Source organism: Silurus meridionalis, chromosome 14 (assembly GCF_014805685.1).
Source record: "Silurus meridionalis isolate SWU-2019-XX chromosome 14, ASM1480568v1, whole genome shotgun sequence".
Classification (NCBI taxonomy): domain Eukaryota; kingdom Metazoa; phylum Chordata; class Actinopteri; order Siluriformes; family Siluridae; genus Silurus; species Silurus meridionalis.
In genome coordinates, this window is record NC_060897.1 from 13,205,268 (window position 1) to 13,225,853 (window position 20,586).

At 36.4% G+C, this 20,586-nt stretch overlaps 1 protein-coding gene across 1 annotated transcript; it reads left to right on the forward strand.

Moving 5' to 3' along the window:
• The first annotated feature begins 7,438 nt into the window (after positions 1–7,438).
• cnn1b (calponin 1, basic, smooth muscle, b) lies at positions 7,439–18,982 on the forward strand. The gene is made up of 7 exons (XM_046866340.1): positions 7,439–7,723; positions 10,757–10,878; positions 11,212–11,278; positions 13,487–13,624; positions 15,266–15,382; positions 15,601–15,747; positions 16,420–18,982. Exons 1-7 carry the CDS (start codon positions 7,664–7,666, stop codon positions 16,657–16,659), a joined length of 891 nt encoding a protein of 296 aa, XP_046722296.1. The 5' UTR covers positions 7,439–7,663; the 3' UTR covers positions 16,660–18,982.
• The last annotated feature ends 1,604 nt before the right edge of the window (positions 18,983–20,586 follow it).

Consider the following 20,586-nt stretch of genomic DNA (forward strand, 5'->3'; position numbering starts at 1 on the left):
TTTTTTTATATATTGTTTTTTTTTTATTATCTATTATTCTGAAATTAAAATACATTGCAAAATAAATGTACATCCAAAATCATGGTGTAGATTGTGGGGGGTGAAAACATTTGCCTTCAACTGTATATCTCATTATATCTTACATTAAACAAATCTAATTCAACTGCTAGACCTTGTACTCAAACAGAGCTTTAGTCAGTGTTGTTTACATATCTTTACAGAGTGTGATATAAACACATGAATTGTATGTATATCTGCCTCAGAAGATATTTTCCAGAGTGGAATTATCCATCACATCAGATTAAAGACTAACTAGCAGATCCCAGAGATACACTGTATTCTGTAACGATAAAAAGTGTTAAAAAAGAAAATGTTTATAAAAGTTCTTCTCTTTAAACAGTTATCTTGACTGATGAATTCCCTGTGTGAAATGGTACATAGTATAGACCTGCTAATTTCTCACGTAGCACATTCGATTATTGTTTATCCGTGTGTTACAAGAGGCTGTTATCACCTACTGAACACAGTAAACTAGGGCCGGATGATTAGCGGCTTTGAACCAACCTGCTGAATTCCTCTGTGCTTCAAAGGTTAAGGAAGCCTTCTACCATAAATAGACAGGCAGCTTAGAAGTGCAGAACAGAGGCAGAGAGAGAAGGAGGAGGAGGAGGAGGAGGAAGAGGGGGGGAGTGTATCTGGAAAGGCCCCCTTTAGATGCTGCCACAGCATTTCTCAGTTTCTTGGCAAATGGTCATCTTTCATGACCTTTCCCTGGTGCCATGATATCCACAAAACCATTTCTCTGCTTACTGTCATATGTAGCAAGCAAATCGGCTAACATTTCCCTTCCAAATCGCAAACCCTAATACAACACAAGGTTCCATCATTGTGTTGTTGGGGGGATTGAGTGAAATTCACTCAATATGTAAAGGGCAGTTGTTGAATGTACAGTGATCAAACATGCATTCAAAGCAAATGTCTTCAAAAGTAAAGCAGGAGACAATGTCCTGCCAGTGCTGTACATGTTGTATGTAACACTACAGCATTACAATAAAAACTCATTCTGGTTATATCATTTCCTCAGGATTATGAGAGATCTATCTGTGATTAAAGCCAACTGTGCTGGCAAATCATAATCACAAATTCTTCCCTTTGAAATGTCAGTCCTGCTGGGTCGCATCTCTCAAAGGGTACATTAAACAGATTTGGAGCTTTGATTGCTTTTGAGTTTTACAAGCTTTTCTCGGGACAGAAAAAAAAATACATTTAGGAATTCTTGTCTGCGGTCATCATACATATGCTAAAGATGCGTTTAATATGTACGAGTATTCCTTTGAAGACTGTGTGAACTGTGAATAACGATGTGATTTAAAATATTGACCAAATGATACTATGCTACTTGATGAGTACTTTGCTTGTTTGAGGTAGCGCCAATGTGAAATACTGAAAAGAGATTGGTTTTACTTGGCCCCATCAGTTTGTTATTTTATACAAGAAATATTTTCTAGCTTTAGCATGAGTTTAATTGGGTCTACCAACTAAAGTACACTATATGGACAAAAAGTATCAGGAAACCTGACATTTCAGCCATGTGTGGTTCTTACCTAAGCTGTTTACCCAAAGTAGATTTTTTTTAATGCAGTTGCATTAAATTTTGCTTTCACATAAACTGGAAGGCCCAAACTTACGCACAATGTGAGCTCCTTGAAGATATGGTTTACATGGGTTGGAGTGGAAGATCTTGAGTAATCTGCAATAGTGTTCTGATCTCAACCCTACTGAAGACCCTTTGGACGAACTGGAATACTGACACCACCCCAGGCTTCCTCACCCTACATCAGTACTTGATTTTACTAATGTCGTTGTGGCTGAATGAGCACAAATCTTCACAAGTAACATCCAAAATCCAAATCTACTTGAACATCTTCCCAGGTTATTATAACAGCTTATAGGGACTGAATGGGATGTTCATGAAAGCACATAAGAATCTTATGGTCAAACAAACCTTCGTCCATATAACGTACCTCAGTGTACCCTGCAGGTATTTAGATTTGTGTGTATATGTGTTTGGGTGTGTGTATTTAGTGGGCAATGTATAAATATAAAAACATAGTTAAGCATAGTTTAATCCTACAGATGATCTAGTCCTAGTGTTGAAATTACTGCATTACTCTGATCCAGGGCTATTCAACATATCATAGCGTAACCACATTGACCCAATAAACCCACATCTGTTTTAAACCTCCCGGCTGAATTCTTTATATCAACGTTCACAATGTAACCAGCTTACAGTCTCTTTTTGCCTCCCAGAGCAGGCGAAGTTTCAGCCTCAGCCATGACCAAATAAAGCGACCAAATTCCTCTGCTGCTTCATCTCCGTAGTCAGAATGTTTACAAGAAGGCTAGATCCTGCTGCTCTCTGGTGCTACTGTACCAAAGACGTGACGTAATACTCGATCTCCTGTAGCCTAATATTGGAAACATTCTTTTGTAATGTGAACAAAGCCTGTGTCTACGGGTGACATAAGCAATACAATTTTAAATGTTCCAGGGGGTTCTTTTGTTTACTATTTGGTCTCTTCTGATTTTGACTTGTTTCTGTTCTCTTCTTTATACAGTATGTTACAGTGAATATGAAAAAAAAATCTGCCTACAGCTGTAAAATTGACTTTTTTGTGGTATTTTATTTATTAAAGAAGAAAAAGATGAAAAATGTTTTATATATATAAATGTAAGATTCTATAATTATGTATTAATTTTTTTAACAACATTTTATGAAAAAAACAGCAACTAACAAACTCTAAATCTTACAACAATGTGGTTGCAGAAGTGTGCTCTTTTATAATGAGGCATGTGACTGTGCTCAGAGCTAAGGTTTAATGTAATTATCATGCAGCTGTCATAAATGAAGTGATTCTGATTAACCTGAAATAAATATCAGCTGTATTAATAGGATTTTACTGACTGCTTGGTTTAATTTGACTGCCAAAGCCATGGTTTATAAAAAGCTCAAAGAACATGTACATAATCCCTTTGCCAAAAGTGGCATCACCTAATACCAACATATTGTCTAAACATACGTTTATACATTCAAGTATACAGCTTTGGGCATAATTCGAAAAGAAATATTTTGTAAAAGACTAAGACAGCGTACCACCCAAAGAACGCTATAGCTATGGTAAGGCATGGTGGTGGCTATGGGTTTGTTTCTTTTTATCAGGGACTGAGGTTCCAATGAAAATAGTAGAAATCATGGATAGCTTCAAATACCATTCTATTTTAGCACAAAACCTTTCTGTTAGAAAAATGAAGGTAATTTCACCTTCCAGCACAATAACCATCCAAAGTACAAATCCATGTCAATAAAGAGGAGAGCCCAAATCCAAATCATATTGAAATCCTGTGACTTCCCTCTTCATAATTTGATAGATTTCAATATTTGAAAAATTTGCTAAATCAAGATGTGTTATGTTGGGAGGATCTTATCTAATAAATAATAAAAAAAGAGCACTGTTCCAACAATAACTCTAATAGAAGGGTACAGATAGACATGACAGAAAACCTAATAACCAAAGCTATAGTCATTAGCTTGTTTTTTTCACTACACTGGAGCAGTCTTGCTAAAAAAATTAGTTTTGGTTACTCACACTTCCCTGCATTTGTACATTATACTAATGTTGGTAAATTCCAAGATTTTGCCATGAGAGACAACAAATTATCCTAATTCAAAAGAAGATATCAAGCCTTCATTTGTCACACATACAGTACAGAAAATGTAGTATTGAAATGTATGTCCTCACATGTCCTAGTTTGTTAGGAAGTTGGTGTCAGATCTTCAGGAGTGGTTTTGTTATGGGCTTTATTTAAGAGCCAGCCAGTAGTACAGTGACAAATTTATTGAGCTATAAACACTCTGCCATCTCTCCCCATTACAGTGAATGTAAGACTATTTAAATTAAACTGAAGCATTAATATGCTACTAAGTTTATTTACTATGATAAATATTAGTATATTTGTTATTACAACTCCAGAATTAATAAAATGAAGACCCATTTATATTTATGGCATTAGACAAACACTCTTATCTTACAAGGTTTTTATAATTTACTTACAGGGTCACTTCCAATTTTCTCATTTAACTGAGCAGTTGAGGGTCAATGGTCTTCCCCGAAAGTTTGTGGGTGCAATGATTGGAACACAACCTTCTGATCAGAAGTCTAACATCTTAAACACTGAGCTAATATAGCAGAATCAGTGACATCAGAGATTTATATTGTTGCCTTTAGAATAAAATTACATTTAATTGTTTGGAAAACAGAGGTTTGTACTCCTAATAGATTAGAAATTATGTTGAAAAGTTCTAATGTATTGTATTGTAGTGTCTTAGAAATAAATCACCATGGCTTTAACCCTAGTACTGTACATAAACTGGTATTTTTTGATAGAAAAACAAAGAGATGTTGTTTTTATCAGAAATTTTTTTTCAACCAGATTATAAGCAAATAAGCCAGAGGAAATGAAATGTTATGGTATGTTATTTATTTATCTTACTTCTTATAAAGATTTGAGGGAACAGTACCTTGAAGTAAGCTGTAATGTTAAGCTGAAGCCTTCATGAAAGTGTTAGAAATATACTATTAAAGACACATTTTGTGCATCTGTTATATGCTGTTTATTGATTTCCACTTGATTGCAGTTGTACCACTTTTTTTTATTGCAGTATACATCCACAGTATTGCTTGCTTTACATCCAGGGGCACATATTAAAAAACATTCAGAGCTACTGACAGACTTTGGCTTCAAGCACACTAATCAGATTATGTGCCAGTTGTGTGTGATGTGAGGGAATTTGATATAAAGCATCAATTTCTTCAGCGGGGTTGAGGAAATGAATAATTTATCTAACTGCCAAAAAAGTCTACAGAGTTTTTTGTATTTTGGTCTAAAATGAAACATGACATTCTTGTGTACACCTGCTTCTCCATATCAGCTGTGTTTTAAACACAATGTGGCAAATGGAATAGTGTTTACCAAGTCTTACCATTTAACCATTTTGCCCCAATTGAAGACCTTTAAAGATTTTTACAATAGACCACTGAACACAAGCTCCCCATGAATAAGGACCATCAACACTTAAAGGATAAAATAAAACAGAATAAAAAAAAATACATAAACAAACATACATAAATAAACAACAATTTAATGCATCTTCTGGGATAAACTGTTGTGACCATAAAGAGAAAATTTTAATACACATATGCCTCATCACTGTTTTACAGTCATTATACAAAGTGACGTGTGTGACCTCAGTGCATCTAACAGAGAATATCTCAAATACAGTGCGCTCTGGCTCATTGGGTGACGTGTCAGGTTAAAAGAGGAAAACCAGCTCACATCTTCTCAGTGATGGGAGGTAGCCCAAACTAACTATCAAGCCATTTTTGAAGAGGCGCTCATATCCAGTAAGGATTAATGACTGTGTGGTTAAGCCTACTGTTTCTATTTAAAGACTTTTTTGGATTACCACCTGGTTTCCACTGTCATATAGAATAGTCTAGTAATAACTTATCACATTTTGTATAAATATGCATTCAATGTTATTTCAATTATTATAAATATAAATTATATCTGACAATCATGTTCATATACACATTTTTGACATTCCATTCCAAATTTAGTTCCCCACTTTAATGTCATAATAAAACTTTATTCTTTTAAGAAGGTTTTTCACTGAATTTAAATTTTAATTCAATTCAATTCATTTTTATTTGTATAGCGCTTTTAACAATGAACATTGTCTCAAAGCAGCTTTACACAGATAATGTGGTGATTAAAAGTAAATATGTTCTTTGTAAGTAAGTTTGTCCCTGATGAGCAACTGTGGCTAAGAAAAACTCCCCGAGATGGCATAAGGAAGAAACCTTAAGAGGAACCAGACTCAAGAGGGAACCCATCCTCATCTGGGTTGCACCGAATGTCCATTTGAAGCAGATATACAATGTTGCGGGGTACAGTGATGATGATCAGAAGCAAACTGTATCCTGAGTAGCAGACTTTTGACATTAACTACAGTCCAGTCCATCCTCAAAGCGCCCGTTCTTACTCCGGAATTTCATGGACCCACCCAAGGCGTTGATGAGAAACCGACCCAAGCTGCACAGAGTGTCCTCCAGTCGAAGAGAATAGAGAGATTTTAGAGATTTTTTTGTGAAGCTATAAGTGCATTAGTGAAGTGTTGCTCGGTGAGGAGATCTGGAGTACAGTTGGAGTTTCAGTGTTTAAGTCAGGGATCTGTTTAAGACTTTCAAGTTCTTCCAATCCGACCTTGGCAAACTAAATTATTCAAAAATCTACTAAATCAATGTTGTGTGCAAAGGGTCTGGAACAGGTTTGGCCCCTAAGTTTCAGTAAATGCAAATCAATAACTACAAACTACAAAATCATCCTATACAATTTTTCAAAATGATGGTCAGGTGTTCACAAAATATAAGTATATAGGGTATATAACGGGGAAAATGTTTATATTGAGTTTTTTCTGTTATTTTGATGGTAATTTGTTAATTTGTATGACATTTTAGTTGATCCTATTAGAGTTTGTTGTGCTGTGCTGATGTCATTGGGGAACATAACATTATAGATGTCAGTGTTTTGTAACAATTACAAAACAACCAAAAAGAATAAAAATCACTCACAATCCAACATAGACATAGTGATTGACATAGATACTGGCAGCAAAATGTGGCTAGTTAGTGATGAGGGTCAATGTTGATGCTAATGTTGATACCAGTATTAGCATTCATTTTGAAGCTTTGGAACTTTATTGGGTGAAATGTTGTGCAGATGATCAGTTAAAAGATCAGAGTTGACTCAAAGACAAAATGTGTTACTTCATTGCTCTCATTTGATAGTGGATGAACAAGGATAAAGCTATTATCTACAGGTGGACAAAAGTCATTGTGGGACGTGTAGAAACCCCGGGACCAAACGTGAAAATAGACGGTGAAAGAATTCATCTCAGAAATTAATTCTGAATAAATCTGGGATTCATTTAAAAATGTGTTATTGTAATTATAAAGATTAATATGCAAGTCTTTGAGAGTAGATATTTCCATTAAGCTCACTTTATTCTTAGGGTGTAAGGATGCTGATTTTACTCGTGTGTGTCTGCCAAAGCAAACAAAATATCTTTAGTCTTTTTTTCTGTGATCGGTGCTCCTGTCTAAAGCAGCTTATGTAAACAGAAGTACGAGAGCAGCATATTTGAAGACAAATAAGGGGCATCCGTAAATTCTATTCAGGTCGGAAAAAATGACATCGGCCGAGTTTTAATGCCATGTAGCTGACATCATCGGGAGGAAGACGTAACACGCGGATTGGACGACGGCCCTGGCCAATCAGCGCACGCGACGGACACGCGCAGACGGGAAGAGTTTAAAAAAGATTGGGGGAAAAGTGTGGCGTTGTGACGCTTCTCCTGATGCGGGAAGAAAACGGATAGTAACCGAGGACGCAGTTTCTCCCCAACATCAGCACCGTGCTCAACTTTCACCACCCATATCTGCAGGAGCAGGATCAAAACTGATCTTCAAAGTTTTTTTTTTTTTACTGACCCCAAATTGACATTTTTTTCACCACCTAAAAAAGTCTAAATAAAGAAAAAAAAATGTCACAGCATTTCAGGAGCGGGCCAGCTTTTGGACTTTCAGCGGAGGTGAAAAGCAAGGTAAGGGGACGCGTTCTCGCGTCTCTGTGTGTGTGTGTGTCGGGAGCGCGCAAGGCGCACTGGCGCTTTAAACCAGGACGCGATGGCTGCTTGGGCTTTTACACGCCAGAAATCCAAAACATTGGCGCTGTGACTCTGTCTTCAGGACAGGCTTAGTTTATACTGAGGATATGTGTAAAACAAAACAAAAGAGTGCCCCATGTGTGCATCTCTGTGTTCTGACACATGCCTTTGTGTGGACTTAAAAGGACTAAATGTCCTCACAATGTAGTATAATGACATATGTCCTCATAGTGACCTGTCATTTAAAAGAGTGTGTTTATTGTTTTTATTAAAATACACGTGTATGTGCACTCAGAAATAAAGGTATCGTTCCTTGACACTGTTCTGCTGCCAAATGCATAATTGAATCGCTGATGTTATACTCGAAAATGTAGAATAACATCAGATGTCCTCACATTGACCGGGGCCTTCAGAAGATTGTGTTTTAAATGATTTTATTGAGTTTCTAGTTATTATTATTATTAAGTTATTATTATGTCAGTAGGTGTGTGTGCACTCAGAAGTATCTTTCCTTGTCACTGTTCTGGTGTCATCAAGTGCATAGTTGGACCGCTAATGTTATAGGCTAAATAATGTAAGATGCAATACAAGCAAAACCCCCAGGTAGTATTCTTCTACTATTGAACTTAGTTGACTCAAAGGAAGCCTTACATGTTCATTAGAACCCAAAAGAACCCCTTTGTATTCTATCAAAAAAATAGTTATAATCATTAAACTGTCTGACGAAAACCTGAAGTCGATGCATTTTTTAGTTCTGTGGCTAAATGAATGGTGCTTGTTTACAGTTATACTATACCACTCCAAGCCAAAAATGTATTCTTTGGCTTGTTTTCTGCACAGGTTAGAGTGTGTGTTCCTGAAATAATGAACACCTAGATGTCATTTGACAAGCCTCACAAGCAGCACAACATTTCATTAGTCAACGTCATCATCATAAGACGTGAATAGGCAGAATCAACTAAAATCCTAAAGGTTTGGGACTGAACTGGCATATGTAGCGATAATTTATGAGCCATGGCTTGCTCATGCACCACACACACACACACACACACACACACACACACACACACACACACACACACACACACGTGTCAAATAGTCAGTTCAAGAGTTACACTTTATATTTTTTGTATTTATATTTTCTGTGGTGTGCCATAATGTCTGGAGATCAAACTATAATAACATGTGTCTTAGAAGGCTATAACATAAATATATATTAAAAAACGAAGCTTGCAGAACCTGTGATGAGGTAAGCATTCAGGGTACACATTAGCATATTTCCCAGCATGCTCCAGGTGTTTAAGCCAATTGTAATGACTGGCCCAGTGAAAGTTGGGTTTATCTATGGTATTAAGTCTCTGTGACCATTTGAGTGACAGGCTGTGACTTTCTATTCCCCAAATAAGGAAAAAACAGAGCTCTCAAAGAGTCCACAGCCTCAGGAAAGTGGCGTATTGTAAACAGTTCGTGATTTAGGTGGAGCGCTGCTGAACAGCCTAGCCTAAGAAAGGGGAGATGTGACACCACCGAGAAGCTTTTGAAAAACCCTAAACTCAAATGAGCATTTGTTGATTTTTGGACCATCATTTCTTCAGAACTTAGAAAAACAAGTTGCCAGAGGACGCGTTTCCTAAGCACATTTACAACTTCTTTTGACTGATAGTTTAACAGTCCTCGATTTAAATAAGCCGTAACAGCATGCACACCGTTTAGAAAGAGAAAAACACAGGAGAGAGGCCGGTTTTGATCACATTCCTCATGTCCACAGTGAGGGAGAAAAACAACAAATGAAGGCCTGAGCAGAATTCCTTGGCCAGGGACGACCGCTGTCCGTCTTGCATCCCATAAACAGACGTGGTTAGCATGTGTAAGTGTTTCACTTTAAAACGACAGCAGAACTTGAAAGTATAGATAGAGAGATAGATAGATAGATAGAGAGAGAGAGAGAGAGAGAGAGAGAGATATACAGTAGATGATGGATAGACAGCTGTGTGTGGTGTGACAGAGAAATGTGTTTGTATGAATATGAAAGAATGAGAGTAAGAGAAATGGTGTGTGTGTGTGTGTTTGTGTGAGAGAGTGTGTGTGTGTGAGAGAGAGAGAGAGAGAGAGAGAGAGAGAGAGAGAGGTATGTTTCTCCCAAGTTTGGTGTTCTGGAGTGGAAGCCAAGCAAACCCCTGCTGCTTTGAAATCAGTGTTATTGTTGGCACACTTCCTTTCTCTCCTCACTCTTTTTTTCTCTTTTAGCTGTCAGACACAGGGAGCACAAACATTTCCAAAAAGGAGGAACATGACACAAAAATACATTTTGAAGTTGTTTATGCAGGATATTTTTTTCATATCTCTCATCTCATCTCTCATGGCTGATGTTTCAAGAAGCACTGAGCAGTGTTTAAAAAAAAAAAAAAAGACAATCATTTATGGACAGGCAACAGTGTTGACATTTGTGGATATTTATGGACAGAAATGTCTCGACTGGATATTGGTTTATAAACTGTGATCACTATAAAAATCAATATGGTTAAACACTATTGTATAAATGAATTTTTCATGTCTTAGAAATAAAGCACTTGGAATTTTCCACAAAAGAAGACGATGTATGATGGTTTTTGTGGTAGTCGTGTGAAGTGTGAAAGATCCTGACGTTTCAGGTTCAACACTTGTAACAATATCTTTTGGTTCACAAAATACATCATCCGGGTGGCTGGTGTGATAATGTTCTGTGTTTTAGTGACTTTATTCAACTGTTTGCTATAATTAAAGGGCTATATGTTAAATAGTGTTCATGGTGTTTGATCAAATTGAGAAGTTATTGCATACTTCCAGCTCTGATGTAAAAAGTCATTAATAACAACATGAAACTAAGGTCAATTTTTGTGTGAGACTCGGTGCCTGGTGTCTTTGAAAGATTTTCTATGGAAAAGCATTCAAAGGAGCTACATTGACCGTTGTATTGCATTTGACTTCCAGCTAGCACAGAAGTATGACCCTCAGAAGGAGGAGGAGCTAAGGCACTGGCTCCATGAGCTTACAGGTCGCAAAGTTCCAGAAAATTTCATGGAGGGCCTTAAAGATGGAGTCATCCTGTGCGAGTGAGTACCATTTGTCAGGACAGCACATGCCTGTGATTTTTTATGATAACTTACATAGATACGCTGTAGTAATGTGAATTAACAGTTGGTGTTTTATGGTGGAGCCAAGAAGATGTTTTAAATAAATAAACATCTTCTTTAAAAAAGAGCTTAATCATATCACTAATTATACATGATCTTTATGAAAGAGCAATCAACTTTAATCCAGTTATTAGTTGATCATTATTCACTGTTACAGATGAAACAATAATTTATTGTAATGCCATGATAGAAAAATATCATATAAATATATAAATATACATATAAATCTGTCATGTTCTTTTTTTTAATCAGACTCATCAATGCCCTTCAGCCTGGTTCTGTGAAAAAGATCAACAATTCCACTCAAAACTGGCATCAGGTAAATTTCCTTTCCAAAAAAAGCATACTCTCTGCTTTTCTGTGAGTGTATAATAGTTTTCTACAGAGATTATATTACACACGGTGGCTGCTGAATACAATAAACCTATTCATTCTCCTGTAAAACTATTAATAATAATCATTTAAAGCAAGTGCAAGTGTTGTAGAAGTCTCTAACACAGGCTCAAATCTGCACCTGAGGACGTTTGTTCATCTAAAACCTAATATATTCTAACCTATGAAGTACTCTATGACCTATAAAGTACTCTATGACCTATAAAGTACTCTATGACCTATAAAGTACTATATGATAATTATGGTTGCTCTAGTAGTGAGGAGTGACTACTCAATGTGTATTATGGTGTAGTTTAAAATGATCAGAATATACAGTATACAGCCCAAAGTTTGTGGACACCTGACCATCACACCCATATATGGCTCTTTTTTCACAGTTGTCAAGAATGTCTTCATATGCTGCAGCATTGCAATTTCCCTTCACTGAAACTAAGGGGCCGAAACCTGTTCGAGCATGATAATGCTCCAGTGTACATTAGTGATTTATAAATGTTTTAAAAGCTACAAAAAGTATGCTGCATTTCACCTGTTCAATAGCAAACAAATCAAACATTAAATAGCCATCAAACATTAAACAAAAGTTTATATATATATATATATATATATATATATATATATATATATATATATATATATATATATATATATATATGTGTGAGTGTGTGTGTCTATCCCCTTAAGACCATTTATACGAGCTGTTCCTGGATGTGATAATCAAGTGTCCACAAACAAACCCTTATATAGCGTCCCTTTTTAACTGATAACAGTAACAAACTAAACAATGAGCAACCTAATGGTCAGCTTTAATGCTGGCACCATTGTTAATTGTTTACAACAGTTATAATTTATAAGTTGAAAATAGTTTACAATAAAATAAAATAAGATAGACATCATCGTATTTGAATAGTTCCTCCTGTTATTTCAAATGAGCATTATCTCGTGTAAGTGTTATCTCAGTGGTTGAAGGCATTTGGGCTTCTAATTGAAAGGTCATGAGTTAAAAACCCAACATTAACATCTTCTGCTGCTGAGCCCTTAAGCTCTTCTAAGACCCTCAAATGCTAAGTTGTTTAGATGAAATACGTATAAGTTATAAGGGGTGTTTGCAAAATGCCATAAATGTAATAGCTTGTAGTATAGCCATATTTAAGGTCCACACAGTCATTAGCCATCTAAGAATATCCTACCAGTATACATTTTTTCATTTATCTAAAGTAGCTATTTTATACTGGTTGGGATTATTGTGAGTTAAAACAGAAATATACATGGGATGTCAGTCTGCCATAGGACATAATTTGTGCACATTCACAACTAGAGGCAGTTTGTTTTTTTGGGTGGTGAGTGGAAGATAGAGAACCTCTAGTAAACCAGCACAGTTCTGTGGAGAACAAGCAAAACTTCATGCAGACAGTAATCCGAGTTCAGGATCAACCACAGGAACCCTGGAGCCTTGAAACTATAATGCAGGCCTTTGCAACGCTGGCTCCACAGAATTAGCATCATGTACTGATATGTAACCACATGTTCATTGTGGTATATGAGCAATCTGACTGAAAGATCAGTTTTTGATAGATGGCATTGTGGCATTGGTAAAAAAAAATGACCAATGAATTCAATCAATTGCATATGAATGTTATTCAGTCCTACACAGTCCATATTCTCAGTTTGTCTTATTATATTAAGCATATCATTATCTCAATTTACTGTATATTAGTGATAAAGTCTGATATATGCTTTAAATACATGTGATATTGTAAGAAGCTTTGTATAAAAGTGGAATTCTGAGATATTCTAGATTTGATATCCTTTTTTGCGTTCCTTGCTAATCTGCCTATTTTTTCATCTCATTTGTTTTTTGTTTTGTCTGAAGCTCATTTTTTGTTCTGTCCTGTCTAATGTATTGTGTTGTCTTTGTGGGAAAATAGACAATTAGTGTATTATTTGTTTTCCATCTGTTGAGAACCAGATCTGATTGTGGCACATGCTGTGCAGTTTCTTTTTCCATAAAATAAAGAGGATACAGCTCATTTATTCCAGATTTGAACACAATGTGTTGTGGAACTGATCTATTTTTATAATTGAATACAGCGTTCACAGACAGTTGTGTTTTTTTGTATTTTTTTATTTTTTGCAGCTGGAAAACATAGGCAATTTTGTCCGAGCCATTCAGGATTACGGTCTGAGGCCGCACGACATCTTCGAGGCAAACGACCTGTTTGAGAACTCCAACCACACGCAGGTTCAGAGCACTCTGATCACACTAGCTGGGATGGTAAGTGGACTACGAGAATTCCTGAGTATATTTAGTCATTAGTAGTTTTATACTTAGTTAATAGTTAGTAGTTTTGGACATATGTTTCCTCCGTGTGTAAAGAAGTTTCATGCTAATTTAGTTCCTGTCAACGTGCACATTTTGAAACATTTTTCCACAATGATGAATTAGATGCACCACTCCACACTCGCTCTTTATGCAGACCGTGTGCTTGTGGGAAAAGAGTAAAGTATGATCTCATAGCTAGTGCTGCAGATTGCAAGTGTGTAACACATTTTTTTCGTGACCATCGAGGTTCACGTGACCCAAACAAATCCAGGCGTTTCAGAGCTTTCTAAACTGAAGGGCTTTTTTTTTTTTTGGCAGTTTTTTGCAGCTAATAATAGCTTTATTTGTATAAGTACTTTTGTGCATGTGAGACAGTGACTTCCTGAATGCGTCCATTTCTTGCTCGAGTTCTTGCTAATGTTTATGTGAGGTAGACAAAATAATGGAAAGACCAGATGAAACCAGACTTTACAGTAAAAACTCAATGAAGTAGTAGTTGTTATATTCCAATATGTTTTAATTGTTCCGTATCACATCGTTTACATTTTATTTATTTATTGAAGAACATAAATAATACTTTTTATTCATTTATTTAGATTCCATTCCATGGTGTGTAATGGCTACAAGAAGGACATTCCCTTTAGCACTAACATTACAGCAACTATAAAGAGTCATTTATGGAAATCTAGAAAAGTTATGAGTCATTTATTTTTTCTGTCTTGTTGTTTTAGGAGCAAGACTTTGCTTGTGAATTCAAGATAACAAGTTGTTTTCTCAAGACTACAATTTATTTTTCTTGTGATCTTGTGGTAAAAAAATTAGAATGCAGAGATCACATTGCATATTCCTTTTTGCACATTGCCATATAATTAGTATTAAAGAGATTCTGCAGTAATTACATTCTTTTTTAAACCTTTGTCTTGTGAGATACATTTTGGCGGCATCTCTGAAACGTCAAGCAATAACCATGATGTCTCTCAAAAAGCTTCTCAAGTAACAATCCCAAATTTGTCTAAATCTCTAAATAAAAGGTTTTAAGGCATTAAACACTATACCACACTACACCTCACTATACCACACTACACCTCACTATACCACACTACAGCAATCATTTACTAATACTTGGTATCTTTAGCTGTAGCTAAAGTACCTCTGTTTGTAGATAGAGCTGAATGTGTACAAATGTAAATTTCACTGTTGTTGATTTATTTATGCGCTCACAACCACTGCAATATTTGCGTTATTTGAAACTTCGATCTTTGCAGAAGACGTAAAAACATTTGCCAAATGACATGATTATCTCATATATGCCTGAACGTTTGTTTGCTCAAATACATCAAATTATAAATCGGTATATGTATTTTTATTATATATTTTTATTATAAATATGTATATTTATTGTTTCTATATTCTAGAATCTAGAATTTTTGCATGGGAAATTTCCCAAAATATTGATTCATGTTAAGCTAAAGAATAGCTTACTTTGTATAAAAAAGGACTACCATCAATTTAATATCATTTAGTGGATTTTGCATTTTGCAATACAGTTCATGAATTGCTCCCTTTATATATTTCACTTGTTTTTGTGTGCAGGCGAAATCCAAAGGTATCCATACAAAATCTGACATTGGAGTGAAATATGCAGAGAAGCAGCAGCGCAGATTCGCCCCTGAGAAACTGAAGGAGGGGCGCAACGTTATCGGCCTTCAGGTCAGTTTGAGTTTTTGAGTCTTGTTTTTTGTCTTTTAACAAAAAATAAGAGCTTCATATTCTCTCGTTTGCAGGGTTTCTGAAAAGACCAATGGGAATGTGTTTTAGTAGAACCCACAAAAACAGGATACAGCAGCTCAGAGAATAGAGCACAGAGCATACGGGTGAACATGCTGAGCATATGCTTTTTTTGTTGTTTTCCAATTTGGCACTTATAGATGGGGACCAACAAGTTCGCAAGCCAGAAGGGGATGACATCATATGGCACAAGACGTCACCTCTATGACCCAAAAGCTGGCATGGAGAATCCAATGGACCAGTCAACAATCAGTCTGCAGATGGGAACTAACAAAGGGGCCAATCAGGTGATTATAAAGTATAACATCACTGCTTCATCTTATTATAAAAAATCACCCAGTTTTCTACAGAGTTTTACACATTTATTGTGACTTACACATTCAGTATTATGAACCTTTGTGGACTTATTCAACTTCAGTGTTCAGACCACATGGCAAATTGTAAAACTTTCTTCTTTGGATAAACAGTAGACATTGTTGAAACCTTTATATACACAAGTGGACACCTGACCATATTGGATATCCCATTCCAAATATGGAGTTGTTCCACATGTTGCTGCCTTTAATCTTCTTAGAAGGCTTTGCACAAGACTTTAAGTATCTGTGCTCATTCAGTCACAAGAGCAGGAGTAAAGTTGGTTGAGGAGGCAGGCAGCATTCTGGTTCATCCAAAAAATGTCCAGTGGAGTTGAGGTCAAGGATCTGTGCAGGACACTCAAACTGTTCAACTCCTTGTGAAGGATTTTGTGCACAGGAGCCATGCCTTTCTGGAACAAGTGTTGGCCAAATTCTAAAAAATTGTGCCCTTTCACATTCTGGAACAGCAGTTTAGAGGAGCCCCACATATGGGCGTTATGGTCATGTGTCCATATACTTTTGGCCATATAGTTTTCAGGCCTAAACTAACAAGTATTAACTGTATTATAAGCTCGCTCTTTTATTTTTCTTCTTGCTACTCAGTCTGGTATGACAGCACCGGGCACCAAGCGACAGATCTTTGATAAGAAGCTGGACATGGAAAACTGTGACAGTTCCATCGTGTCACTGCAGATGGGTACTAACAAGATGGCATCGCAGTCAGGCATGACTGTCTACGGGCTCCCACGCCAGGTGTACGACAAAAAGTACTGCACTTACGAAGAAGACTACATGGACAACGGCCAGGACATGCAGATTGACGGATACCAGTACTCTGACTAAGACGCCCACGCAGCACTGCTTTTTTTTTTTTTTTTAATTCACTCAGTTCTTTCTCACTTTTTTACAAATATAAACTTCATCCTGCAAGACCACGCAAACTGTAAAATAACCATCCACCAAGCCAGAATATTAGTTTCTAATTTAAGGCAGATTTTTTTCATAATTGTGTGTTTGTTTTTCTGGCATGGGCTGTCCCTGCTTATCACTCCAAATTTTTTTTGTTTTGTTTTTTTGAGTGTAGCAACTTCCTGTTCACCTTGCATGACATTCTGTTTTTAGCAAATAGAAAAAAAGGAAACTATCGTTAAAAAAAATGAAAACAATTCCAAAATATTTATGATGCCTCGGTTTGGTTTAAAATAGCCCTGCATATCCACTATTGTGGCTGATGGATAGACATTAGGTCTGGCTCAGTGGAACTAATACCAAACAAAAAAGAAAAAGAAGTTTCCACAAGGATGATATGGTACTAACAAAGCACAGCGAAGCTGAGGACACTCACTAACATCTGCGAATCCTATCCAGCTTTATAAGAGAAGGACACCCATGAAAGGACAATAGCCAAACCTGTCAACTTCAGTGTTGTGTTCTTTCTCTTTTTTTCTGTCTTTTGCACCACAGATGCATAAGAAGATGTTTAACGGGTGGACAAATTATTTAGCCGTGAGGCTTTAAATCAAGCTAAAATCTACAGGTGCAGTACAACATGACGCGAAGAATGTAACGTACACCACTCCAGTATTGCATGGCTTTTGGAAGTGTGTAAAATTTGATAGATTGTTTCCATTACATTTGTATTATAATTGCTAAAACAAACTATGTGCCTGGAATAATAAATTCCTCCCTGCAACACTTTTGTTCACATGCACAAACACAACCTGATGCAACACAGCACAGATTAACCAGAGTTCATGTTTTTAAGGAAGTTTCTATGAAGTACGTTTTTGGGAATTTTATACGGACTTGGGCCAAGGTTTCAAAACTTGTCATAGGGGGCCAGAGTCCAGCAGTGTGGTGTTTTCCTTGCTTAGTTATTAACCCGTGAACCAAATCCTGTGCCGTCACGCAGGAAAATCGAACTTCGAAATGGGGTAACAAAAAACCTACTTTCACAGAAACAGGCTGACACCAGAGATTATTTCCTGTAGTGTGTTGGCGAACACAAGAGTAAAAATGTAATTCCATGAACATTCTTCAATTGAGTGACAATATCTTACTCTGAAAACGTCCTCTTGTCACCAAATTGCTTTAAGATTTTTTTCTGTTGGAAATAAAAGAAAGTGTTTTGAAAGTGTGAATACAAGATTAAAGATTGCAGCCTTCAAGTACCTGAAGCTTGTGGCCAGAAATATGTACAAAAAGAGAGTACAGAATTGGGCCATACGCAAAGCATTTAAGGCGGATAAAACCGAGCTGGACTCAACCGAGCTTAAATTAATGTATTATTTCTGCCAACATTGATTGTTAGAAAAAAAGGCGTTCCTTAAATGGTAAAAAGTTCTAGGTTCTCCACGTGGAAGCATTTTAAAATAGGGGAGCTCTCAGATGTTAGTCTGTACATAAAATCTTTCAACGTGAAAAGTTTAAAGAGAGAATCCACAGTAAGAGTAGGTCAGGGAAGTCTGCACCACAGTTGACTAGAATGAGATCAAATGAATGCACTGGAGAGCTAACTGGAGTCATGTGAACTGGCTCTTTTACAAGAATTCCTGATTAGATGGAAGATGACATTCGGGCTGAGGACACCTTAAGTGAAAGATCGGGTGCAGATTGGATTTCACTACAGCAGAAAATTGCTATGTTTTTATGTCCATATTAGTAAATCCCATCCAAAGAGAGATCATAGCAATATTCCGACACAGAGTTACAGATGTGCTGCACTGCTTTGCACGTTCTCTTGGAATTCAGCAAGCAAGTGCAAAAATGCATGAGCTTGTAATAATCTTGTGTGAGCACATGAAACTAGGACTAGAGGACTAAGTCATTATTGGAAGATGGTTTACAGATGATAATATAAAACTTTGACAATTAGGACCGAACCTAAAAATACTAGAATTGCAGCTGACATTGCAAAGCTACTGTACTGAGCAATTTTACAACTTATTATTCAGCATATAAATGCTAGACCTAAAGCTGTTAATGAAACTGCATGGGACATTCTTCAAAATAATTCAATACCAAGCTTAACATTTGTTAATGTACCAAAGAATGTACCAAACACCACAGAATATCTTTGACAATTTACAGATAATTGTTGTTGACTATGAAAAGCATGACCTGTAAGTAAAAAAAATGAATAAAACAGCATGCTGATACAGAAAAATAGTTTAATTCCTCTTTTACCTATACATCTGTTGTATTTAAGAATGGCAAATACTTTTTATTCATTTATAGTTGCATTTTATATTTTGTAACACCTACAAAACAAGGTCTGTGTTCTCACTCATGTTACAGCTACAATCATTTGTTCTCTCCCCAACCTTGGTTTTTAACTCTTAAAGATAAGGCTAAAAATGCAGCTTGTGTTACAAAGCACTAACCCTGACACTGCCTCCTCATAAACTCTATTTTTAATATCTGTTGCTTATATGGACAGTATGCCATAGGACCCACAAATGAGCTGTTTCCATAAAAATTGTAATGTATTAGAAATAGTACATTATAATATACAATAAATACAAATAACAATAAAGGACACTACCTGCACTACTGTAAGAGAGAGACTATTATAGTAGAAGTAAGAAATAAACGAATTAATGCTCTCTGACCAATCAGATTTGACAGATTCAGCAGCAAATTCATGTAGTGTTTCCTTTATTGCTGCACTGATAAGTGCAAACACCAGTCTTGTGCTCCTGTTAGACTCTTTCATAAACCTTAGAGGCAGCTGGGATATTTTTAAACCCAATAATCAATCTATATTGACAGCTGACATGACGTCATTCCTTTATTCTCTAGCTGGTATGCACACTGATGCTGCTGTATAAACCAGCAAGGAAGTCACGTGACCTGCACTGTGCTTACTGTTATGAGGAAATGCATTTCCAGCTGAAATACTTCCATTTTGCAGCACGTGGCCGTTTTTTGTTCATTCCAATGTTTCATTAGTGCCATCATGTGGTCATAATTTAGTCTGATACGAAGAAGCATAGTCTGGTGATGTGGCTGGAACAATCCCTGCGCACCTAAACCACATTAATAAAGAATTTATTACATATTTTCCTATTGTGTTGCCTAGCAACCACAACATTATTCTTGATAACGTTTGTTTGCGCCCAGACTTGGCAATAAAACCACTTTCAAACCCAGCCACACGTTTCAAGATTTTGTAAGAAACTCCATTGACCAACTTCAGAACAATGAAAAGTGGAAGTTAAGTGTTAATCGGTGCTAAACTACTGAATTTCTCAACTCACTGTTTAAGCAGAGTAACTCTGTCTATCTTGAGATTTCCTTCAGTGGCTCAGCATCCACAAGTTATTCATTTGCACTTAAAAATTACTGACTATTAGTATTTTAATAAGGCATAGCACTTTGAGCAACATTGCTGCCTTATAATTCCAGGGTCTCCATTTTAAACCTGTTAACTGTTTACTGCAAGTGCTGCATCCATCAGAGTTTAGTTGTTTCACCAGTTTACTCCAACCTCATACACACAGGGCCATAGCTCAGCCGGACAAGATAACTTGACCCTAGGTATCAGAAGAGCTTTTTTACTCTACACTTGAACCCAAATTACTATCATTCCAAACCATGCTTTTAACCAAGTGTTAACCTTCACTGTGCTGCCGTTAGAATGGTACAGTCACGGGCTCTCTTGTTGCAGTCAGGTTGTCGACACCATGTATAAACAAATAAGAATCTCAATCAAGGGTTTAGGCATGTATTGTGTAAAACATCAGATTATCAATACCCTGGATTAATTAT

What these genes read in the sequence shown, in the direction of transcription:
- cnn1b (XM_046866340.1), top strand. Translation starts at nt 7,664, where the DNA reads ATGTCACAGCATTTCAGGAGCGGGCCAGCTTTTGGACTTTCAGCGGAG. An exon ending in CCACTCAAAACTGGCATCAG is followed by an intron (nt 11,279 to 13,486) that starts GTAAATTTCCTT and finishes TATTTTTTGCAG; the next exon opens with CTGGAAAACATAGGCAATTT. An exon ending in CTAACAAAGGGGCCAATCAG is followed by an intron (nt 15,748 to 16,419) that starts GTGATTATAAAG and finishes CTTGCTACTCAG; the next exon opens with TCTGGTATGACAGCACCGGG.